We start from the raw sequence: 10,243 nt of genomic DNA, 5'->3' as shown, positions 1-10,243 counted from the left end.
TGACACTTCTCCCTCTCTTTAAGGGGGAAATATGAGACAATTTTCTATTTATTATAATTCAGGGAGGGGACTAACATTTTCGTACCTAATAGGTGTCATCTGATGTGTTAAAGCTGACAAATATTTCCCCCATTTAATTTCTATAGAGTTCTTGTTAGGTAGAAATTATTATCTTATTTCACAGATTATAATTAAACCCAGAAGAAAATAAATGAACATCAGTAAGGAATCTTCTAGAACAATACCAGGTTTGGAAACCAAGCCTGTAAGCAGTGAAGGGAAATCCTACCATGTTCATTATGTCTTGGCAATGGTGAGCCTCAGTGGGGAGACTGCAGCCCTTGGTATTCAGACTCTGTGAAACCTGACCACCACGCCACCATTCAGGTTCCTCAAAGCCTACCCTCAAGCCAGCTTCTCACGTTGCCCAACCTCTGTCTGCCTGCCCAAGAGAAAGTAGGCTGGGCGGCGTCCGGATCTGAGGGGGGAAGGCAGAACGACACTGATGCAGCATGACCTTCACACTCACTGATGCAGCTAATCTTTATTGAGTGCTAAGTGCCAGGCTCTGGGGATGCAGACTGAGCAAGACAGATGTCCTCAGAGCCACCCCAAGCTAAAAGAGGGTACAGGCAGAGAAATAAGCACACGGTGCCTTCATGGGATGGTGACAGTTCTGACGGCTGAACAGATTCCTGAAGGCTGTTCCGTATGGGATAGGAGGTGGTTGGCCCCGAGGGTGGGAAAGCAATGGTTATCTGAATTCATGAACTCAGTGCACACAGCATGGTCCTCACCGGTGACTTTCAGTTCTCTCTGACACGTGGGACATTAAGAATATGAAACTAGGGCGCCTGGGTGGCTCAGTTGGTTAAGCGACTGCCTTCGGCTCAGGTCATGATCCTGGAGTCCCGGGATCGAGTCCCGCATCGGGCTCCCTGCTCGGCAGGAAGTCTGCTTCTCCCTCTGACCCTCCCCCCTCTCATGTGCTCTCTATCTCTCTCTCTCATTCTCTCTCTCAAATAAAATCTTAAAAAAAAAAAAAGAATATGAAACTAAACTAGCGTGTCTCAAACTTTTTTGACCACCGCTTCCAGTAAAAATATTTTTTACGTCATGATCCAGTACACGCCGTACACACACAACTGGAGAAAAAATGTTTGCCCAAACAATACTCATTTCACTACTCAGATGCTCTCTGATAGTCCCTCTCTCTCCCTCTCTCTCTCTCTCTCTCTCTCTTTCTTTCAGTTCTGGATACAACCCTCTAATGGGTGGCAACCCACAGTGTGAAAAACATTGGTAGAAACATTTTAGTAGGAATAACTATTATTTCTTTGAAGTACTTCCTCTTCTCCCTCTACCCTCTTTTTCCTCCTTCATCCCTCAAAAAAGTCCCACTGAGGAAATAAAAGCACTATTGTTTACTGGAGGTCTGCTATATGCCAGAAACTGCCGGAACCTTGACGTGCACTGTCTCCTTAGTCCCATACAGCCCTGTAAGGGTGAGCGTTACCATTCCCATTGTCCAGATAAGAAACTGAAGCTTAGAGATCAAGGGACTTGCTCAGCAGAACATGATGGAGCCAGGATTCAAATACAGTTCTGTCTTGCTTCGAAACTCCAATTACACAACAGTGCCTTCCGTGAAAAGTTCTTAAGTAATTAAAGCTAACTTAATAGCAAGAATTTCATAAGTCCCCTTGAGATAACTCAAGCCCTTGGAGGGTTATAGAACTGGGCTTGAGAGGTCTAAACAGAGATAAGGGAAATATATTGGTGGAAAAACTCTCAGGTTTAAATTCAATTTCCTTCCGTGTCCTCAGAGCACCCCTTAGTAAAGGCACTAACAAGGACTGACCAGCAGAAAAACGGTACGTGAGAGCTAGTGGAGCATTGGCCCAGATAATCAGCCTCAAGACAGGCTGGCTGACCAGCACTGACCGTTCTGGGCGGCTCAGAATGAGCAGTACCTAGCTCAGCATCTCCCAGGCTGTAGATGGGCAATAAATATTCACAAGATGAATGCTAACACAGGCAGAGCAAAAGTAAACACGACGCACAGCTCCTACTGTTTTGTTTTTAAACACCTCCCAAAATGATGTTAAGTGAAACTATTTGCTGAGAGGGAATCTTATTTGGAAAGACAGTTAAACACATTGAGCACAGGTATTTGTGTTCTTTCAGCCCCATATTTAAAGATACATTTGACACAGATACAAGGTATATCAAATGTGGGCAGATCAGGACAAATTCTCAGCGTCCCAAAAATTTCCGCAAAAGTAATGACTTGGGGAAATTATTGACAAGGTCCTGCTTAAAACTATTGCATCATTAACTGGGGCCTCCCCTGACCTAAAATAACTAGACTTTTGGTGCCAGTATATTAACTGGCCCGCCTTATTATTATTTCTCTTATTATTTCTAAGCTATGATATTTCTCAGAAAATCTGAAGGAATTATGTATTTTTTACAAACATATAATAAGTGCAATTTTGACTTTCACACATGATAAGTTAAATAATTTATTTGTCAAATGGCCTTGGGGTTTATATGCTTTGGGTGGTTTGTTGGGTAGTTTAACTTGGCATATATATTCACATACAAATATGAGGTGTGTTTTTTGTCTCATCATGTACTGTTATTTTCTCAACATCTCTTAGCAATAAAAATATTGCCTCGTCCTCTTTTCTTTGCAAGTTACATGATGAAAAAAAATCCTGAATGTGCTAAAGAATCCACTGCCTGAAACATACTTATGAAACATAAAGGCTATGAAAACATGGCATGTATTCAAGTAGACCAGTTTGTTTTTAAATATTTTAATAGTGTGCACTACTGCATTAGGAGCTTAATGTGTATTATGCCCGTCTTACATGTAGTGTGTAATACACTTCGATCATTCTATCAAAAGATCGAATTTTAAATATTATGTAAATTATATTTTATACGTGTTTTCCTTTGCATGAAATCAAACAGAAAACTTGTTTCTTCTCTAAACACATGAGAATATAAATAAGCAACGTATTTAAAGCAAAGCAAATACTCACTACTTCATCCCATTAAAAAGTGCCCCCAGGTATCAATTAAAATAAAAAGCTTTTATGTTTTCTTAAAATAAGCTTAAATGTCTGTTTATGCTTTCAAACTATTAAGCATATTCTTGATATTTATTTTAAAGGTCTTTTTCACAGAAATGCTACATAAGTTCTCTTCATGAAAACTCTGACAGATTATGTAAATCAACAGAAATGAAATTAAAGAATTCTAATCTCCAATAACTAAAAAAAGCTGTCTTTTTTCACAACAACTAAAAGTAAAGTTTGAACCTTAATTGGATCTGGTTTAAAAAGAAAAAAAGCAGCTATAAAAGACATTCTTAGGACAATGGGGGAAATGTGAAAATAGGATTGTAGATATTACGAAATTTTGGTTAATTTTCCTAGGTGTGACAATGGCTTTATGACTCTTTAAGAAAATATCCTTATTCTTAGTATGTGGATGATGTAGTTTTCAGGGAGGAAATATCAACATATGAAACCAACTTGATGCGTGAAACTGACAAATGGTCTGACAATAATAAATATGTTCATAAATATACCTAAATAGAAATATGAAGCAAATGTGGCAAAATGTTAATGATGGTGGAATTTCAGTGGAAGATATACAGATGTTCGTTGTATTATTCTTTCAACCACTTTTTCACGATAACAAGTTGAGGGGGTAAGAATAGTCATTTTCATTTAAACATGGACATATATTGACTCTTGAGCCAAACTGGGTACAGATAAAATACTGCATGGACATAGAATGTTTCATTTTCTAGTAACAGTATGCTTCAGAGAATCAATTTTCCACCAATGACCCAGACAAATTATGGTAACCCTTCTGGCCAAGACCACAGGGAACAGCACCTGAATTAGAGCGGAGGCATCAGAATCCCCAGAGGGTAATCCACGGCTGCCCAGTGAGTTTATATGGCAACCTATGCCCTTGGAAAAATAAGGGTTGAGAACAGGGGCCTTCCAGCCTGGCACCTTCACAGCAGACAGAACCTGCAACTTTGCCAGGCTCTGTTTCTGGAGACAGCATATCAAGCTGTGACATGAACTTAAAGCTAAATTAAACAAATTGACACCATCAATTCGAATCATTCACCCACTAAAGCTAGATTTCTGTCTTCCCCTGTTAGTCTGCTCAACAAGGTGAAACACTGGGTTTCATACTAAGCAAGAAATCTGAGATGCTATCCCCAAAATTCCCCTTAAACCTAATACCAAGGTACATGCATTATACAAGAAAGTTTAGAGAGAAAAATCTGTAAGCATTTGATTTAGACATACCCAAAGTATTTAAAATGAGACTCAGTCTACGAAACAACAAAGCAGGATGTTTCCCACCTACAGTTAGAGGTTTTTTGTTTTGGGGTCCCAATCTCAACTGTTCTGGGCACTAGTTCACTATTAAGTCAGAGAGCAAACCAGCCATTGATGACTTGCTGCAGAATCTGATATTCTTTTTTAATTGGACTGAACTAAAACTAAGCAGTAAACACTGAATTGTCAAGTGGCCCAAAGCAACCAAACACACTCTCCTTCAGTTGTATCTCTTTTTTTCTGGCCTTTTATTTTTATCATTTCTTTTCTCCTTAATTCAATTCTTTATCTATCTATAGGTGCATATATGTGTGTGTGTACGTGTATATGTATACACACACACATAACAAATATATATATATGTTCCATCATATTTTTTTTAATTTTTTTTATTCTTATGTTAATCCCCATACATTACATCATTAGTTTTAGATGAAGTGTTCCATGATTCATTGTTTGTGCACAACACCCAGTGCTCCATGCAGAATGTGCCCTCCTCAATACCCACCACCAGGCTAACCCATCCTCCCACCCCCCTCCCCTCTAGAACCCTCAGTTTGTTTCTCAGAGTCCATCGTCTCTCATGGTTCGTCTACCCCTCCGATTTCCCCCGCTTCATTCTTCCCCTCCCGCTACCTTCTTCTTTTTTTTTTTTCTTAACATATATTGCATTATTTGTTTCAGAGGTACAGATCTGAGATTCAACAATCTTACACAATTCACAGCGCTTACCAGAGCACATACGCTCCCCAGTGTCTATCACCCAGTCACCCCATCCCTCCCACCCCACCCCCCACTCCAACAAGACTCAGTTTGTTTCCTGCGATTAAGAATTCCTCATATCAGTGAGATCATATGATACATGTCTTTCTCTTTTTGACTTATTTCACTCAACATAATACCCTCCAGTTCCATCCATCCATCATATCATATTAAATGTAATTGTTCTCTCCTCAATTTCTTTCTCTCCTGTCTTTCCTCTTCTCCTCCCAATTCCTCCAGGCCTACCAGGGCCACCCAAAGGCATTGTTATCACCAGGTTAAACTCCAGGCTGTGTGGCCCATAAAGCCTGATCGAATCAGGCCACGGGCTGGAGTAGTTACGGAAAAATGGCTCACTTTCCTTTAAACTAAAGAACAATTATCTCGTTTATGGGTTGTAGGAGACCCTTTCCCATCTAGGTACTGCTGACTGCCTTTGATGTTTAACCAGTCCCTCATACCTCTCTTTAAGAGAAGCAGGAGACCATGACACTGAAATCTCATTTTTGCTTCATGTTATCCTGATGAAAGGCATGGTATAGGAGGGTTGAAAACATCGATGAGTTTGGGCAATATCTGTGAACTTCACTTATCCAAAAAAGTCCTGAATTCTGTTCAGTGCCCCCATTTTCTGATTTCTTGAAAAGTTTCTAGTCTATCCATAAGCACTAAGCTAGAACCAACAGAAACACAAAGGGATTTAAAAAAAAAAAAAAAAGTTCTTCACCAGAGAGGTATGAGCACACTACATTTGTTTACCAAAAACTTACTATGTATGAAAACACAGTCCCGTGAGCGAAGTGTCAATTAACCATGGGCCCTCCATCTCTGGAAGACCTGAACGAACCTACTTCAAAAACTCTAGAGAGAATGAATCTCTGGCAATATTCCAGCCAAAAGGCTGGGGATCCTCTGCCACCTCCAGGCTGGAGAGGCCCCCACAGGGGAACGGGGAAGAAGGGAGCTCAATAATCAAGGCCAAGGGCCCACAGCTGAAAACACTCTGGGGTGGGAGGATGTTCAGGAAGTGGAGAGACATATGCCCCAGGGCAGCAAAGGAGACATTTGGAACCAATGGCCAATGTTTACCCATCTCTAGATTAGAGGGGTGATCTGAGCCCCTTCCTAAGTCTGTAAAGATGAAATGAGTCAGTATGCATACAGTGCTGAGAATAGGGCCTAGCACATGGTTAGCACTGTATATATGCTAGCTAATTGCTAGTGGTATAGGCTAAAAGCACGCCTGCAGAAAAGCCTGCCAAAAAAAGGTTACCTTCTTTAATCCCCACCAACAGACCTACTACTAACCAGCCAGAAATACCTATGTCTCCGTTCTTTAGTTCCCCGTGTAAGCTCTAGGATCTCTGGAGTGGTCTCGGCTGAGATGAAGCGAGAGACTCCTTTCCCTAGCAACTAGGTTCAGATGTAAAATTGCAATATGGCAACATCATATGATTAAAATGGAAAGCTGACATGCACTTCAGAGCCCATACGTTCTCAGGGTGTAGTTCTGCAGCTTCTAACAAATGTTCCCAACTCTGCAACACTGTGAACCTCAAAACGGACCTGGCTGAAGACACACACAAATTACCCTCCCCATTAAAAAAGACGCACATGCCATGCATGAGTCCTCCAACAAAGTACCTGGCCCCAGAGTCTGTGGCAGAAACAAGTCACTGGCCACCGCCCCACCTGCGTGACACAGTGAGTCAGTTCTCCAGAACAGGCAGATCCACTTGCTTTCATGTTCTGATGCCGAGCCACAGCGGGCATGCTATGTTGACAATACTTACGCATTACAATAGGGCTTCTTTTCATAGCCTTTGTAGTTGTTCATGTTGAGAGCCATCTTACAGACCTCACAATGGAAACATCCTTTATGCCAATACTGAAAAAAATAATAATAATAAATATTTAAAAGTTTAGTACAATGCCAGCGCTCTCCAGGATGGGTACAGAGAGGGGATATTTTTAGCGCAAGGCCGTCCCCACCCTTATTTGAAAATACTACAACAAAATGATTGTAGGTAACAGGAGATGTGTTTGCCTACTTCCACTTAAGTAAATAAGGCAGGCGGCTATTAAAATTGAGTTTTAAATGAATCCCCACCACAAGTACAGACTCTGACGGAAGAACTGCCAAAGCTCTCTCCACACCGCACTTCTACGAGCAGCCAGAACGGAATCCTGAACTGGCTAATGGAGGAATGGGACCTGTGTAGTGGCTTCCAAAGGAAGATGAATCGGTTCAAAGTGCCTAAACACGGTGTTCGCAGCATCTCCACAAACACGGGTCCACCGGAAGTCAGGCAAGCCGAAGGAGCAGGAGGGGGGCTGTGTAAGTGTCCCTGCCCCCCGCCCCCGGTCCAGCTTCTACTAAATTGTGGGGACGGTGGACTCAACCCCGGATGCCCGGCGGGGTGACGGTGCGCTCTCGTGAGGCGTTTCTATCACCACACGCACATTTCACGGGGACCGCCTCCGGCTGGTTTCAATTACCAGTCACTCGGGAGAGCGCCGGGGTCGTTCTCGCAGGCTGGTCCACTCCATCCGCGCCCGGGAAGGGCAGGGAGCAGGGCTGCAGGGGCCGGCCCGAAGCCACTGCCTCTGGAATTCCCCAACCGGGTGGATGAACCCCCGCGGATCCTGCCCGCCGCGCCGAGCCAGGCTCTCCGGCGGGGATTATTCTTAGCACTGCCGCAGCGGCCGCCCCACGACATATTAATTATTCTTTGCCTCTCCACCTCGCCGCCGTCACGGGAGGCGCTGGGGCGGCGGTGAGGTGGGGTGCGGGCGGATCCTTGGGGCGGGGATGCGGGGCGGTGAGGGGCAGCAGTGCAGGTGGGAAGGGGTCCAGCCTGGGCTCTTCGACCCCGGGCCGCGCTTCGCCGCGCGCCCTCCGCAGCCCCTCGAGGCCGGCGCAGCCCCGCACCCTCGCCCTCCGCACCCCGACGAAACCCTCGCCGGTTCCAACATCACCAACGCCAAGCGTGCTCTCCTGATACTCCTGCGGGCGTTTTCCTTTGCGCGCCCTGACCCTGTGCCAAGACACACACAAACACAGAGACCCATTCCCCTCCTTGCATCCCAGATGCCAAAACTTCTCGGAGCAGGTGCAGCCCGGCGCCCGGCAGGTCCCGGCTGGCCCGGCGCCCCCTCGCTCACCTTATCCAGGCAGTTGACTTTCTCCGTGGGATACACGACTTTCCCGCAGCGGGCGCATTGGGGGTTCATTGTCGCGGTTCCCAGGGGCGGCGGCTGTGCGGCAGCGGCTGGGGGCTCCGAGGAGCCGCTGTGACATCCCCCGGCGAGCCCCGCGCCGCCTCCGGGCAGGCGGGAGGGCTGCGGGCGGCCGGGCGCCGGGGTCGGGAGTCGGCGCCGGACCCCTGGCGAGCCGGCCGCGCGATGCGCGGGAAGGGCTGCGGGGGCGCGGGGGCGTGCGCGGCGGGGCCTGGCGCTGGCGGGCGGCCGCGCTCGCTGGCCCCGGCTCGGCTCCGGCTCGGGCTCCGGCTCGGGCTCCGCGCCGCTCGCTCTGCGTCGCTCGCACTCCAGGTACGGGTGACTCACACAGACACTGGCTCCCGCCCCTCGCGCTCACTCGCTCCCCCGCCTCGCTGCCGCCGCCGCCGCGCAGGCCAAACCCACCGGCGCGCCCGGACCCAAGCGGCAGGGAACGAGCACGTCGGGCACCGGGGAGGGAGGGCGCAGCGGGTGAAGAGGGGGGCAAGACCGGCAGAGCTCCGCAGACAGCCGCGCGCTGCGACTGTGAGGCCTGGGAGCGAGCCTGGTACCGCAGCCAGGTGGGCGGCGGCGGGGGAGGGAAGCGCTGGCGGTGGGAGAAACTGGGGGGGGGGGGGGCGGCGCTCAGACCCGCGCACTCCCTGCCCTTTCTCTTCTGTCTTCTGCCCCAGCGGGATTCCCGCACTCGCAGACCGGTGTTCCTGGTACCCAGAGGACGTGGGCTTGAGCGCGCCCTGCTCCTCCAGCCCCAGCACGGCGGGCGGCGGCGCACCAACGCCCCACGCAGAGCCGGGTCCCCGGGCCGAGGCTGTCCCGGCCGCGCGCACCGGCGCGCTCGGGTCCTGGAGCCGCGAGACCCGCAGGGACCCGGGGGACTCACGTCCCCGCGGCGCCGCGCGTGGTGTCGCGCCGGCTCGCAGGGGCGTCTTCGGAGAAAAGCGGGCCGCGCGCTCCTGTGTGAGGTCGTCAGACCCTAGAGGGGGAAGCCGCTTCTCTCACTGGCTCCCAACCCCTGCACTTTTTGTATCTGTACTTGGGGAGCGAGTGGTCATTTTAGGCCCCTGTCAAGCCTTTCTGGATTAATAAACGGTCATCACTCATTTTGCTGTGCGTGTGTGTGTGTGTGTGTGCAATGTATATTTTTGCAGTTAAACACCACAGAATCTACGAAAAGTTCTTCACTTGCAGGAAGGGAAGCAATTACAAACTCATGGTCCTAACCCGTAGGTCCAGAAAATCAAGCTCAAGGCTGAGGGTAGGATGAAACCAAACAGAATAGGAATCAGTTTTAAGTTTTAATAAGATCTCAGGTTATTGGACTCGAAATGGAGCTACAACGCCTGAATTCAAAGCCCAAGCCTGCCATTTACTAGTCCTGTTACTTTATGCAACCACTTAGCGTCTCTATGCCTCAGTTTTCTAATCTACAAAATGGGGATAACATAGCGCTACAGAAACAGCTCCTACTCTCCTACTGTGAGGATTAAATGAGTCAGCAGTTCTGAAGTGCTTCAATCCGCCTGCCTCTTGGTAAACACTACATAAGTGTCAACTAGGATTATCATAGATTGGGTATAACAAATAAGCAAACACATTCCGTTGCTAGCACACAGATTAAGACTCAGTAATGCCACATAGCAACTACTGTGACAAATATTTCTGTCATTTTTTTAAAAGTCATAGCTGCAGCCTTTCATGGAAAAAAAAGAAAGCTATTGATTTCTGAGCCTCTTTGGCAGTTGCGCTGATGAAATCTAATTCCTAATGATGTTGTGCTGTTTGACTTTTCAAAAGAAATAATTTCTTGAAAGAGATTCACCAATACAAGAGCCTTTGAACCCCTCATTGCCCTGCTCACAAATCCC

General features: G+C 47.1%; 1 protein-coding gene across 2 annotated transcripts in view; it reads right to left on the bottom strand.

Moving 5' to 3' along the window:
- The window catches only part of NEBL (nebulette), a 347,130-nt gene extending 338,154 nt beyond the window's left edge, over positions 1-8,976 (bottom strand). For both annotated transcript variants that reach the window (XM_045874312.3, XM_045874313.3), the window contains exons 1-2: positions 8,304-8,976; positions 6,932-7,026 (exon numbers count right to left, since the gene is read on the bottom strand). In XM_045874312.3, coding sequence (XP_045730268.1) covers positions 6,932-7,026; positions 8,304-8,372 — 164 coding nt within the window. In that variant the 5' untranslated portion in view covers positions 8,373-8,976. The remainder of the gene's footprint in view (positions 1-6,931; positions 7,027-8,303) is intronic.
- Between the last annotated feature and the right edge of the window lie 1,267 nt (positions 8,977-10,243).

The sequence above is a fragment of the Mirounga angustirostris genome, unplaced genomic scaffold (assembly GCF_029215605.1).
Source record: "Mirounga angustirostris isolate CCGP_5_RB_7025 unplaced genomic scaffold, mMirAng1.0.hap1 SCAF_5, whole genome shotgun sequence".
NCBI classification, from domain to species: Eukaryota; Metazoa; Chordata; class Mammalia; order Carnivora; family Phocidae; genus Mirounga; species Mirounga angustirostris.
The sequence above is the reverse complement of the archived record's forward strand: the minus strand, read 5'-3'. Positions and strand labels throughout refer to the sequence as shown.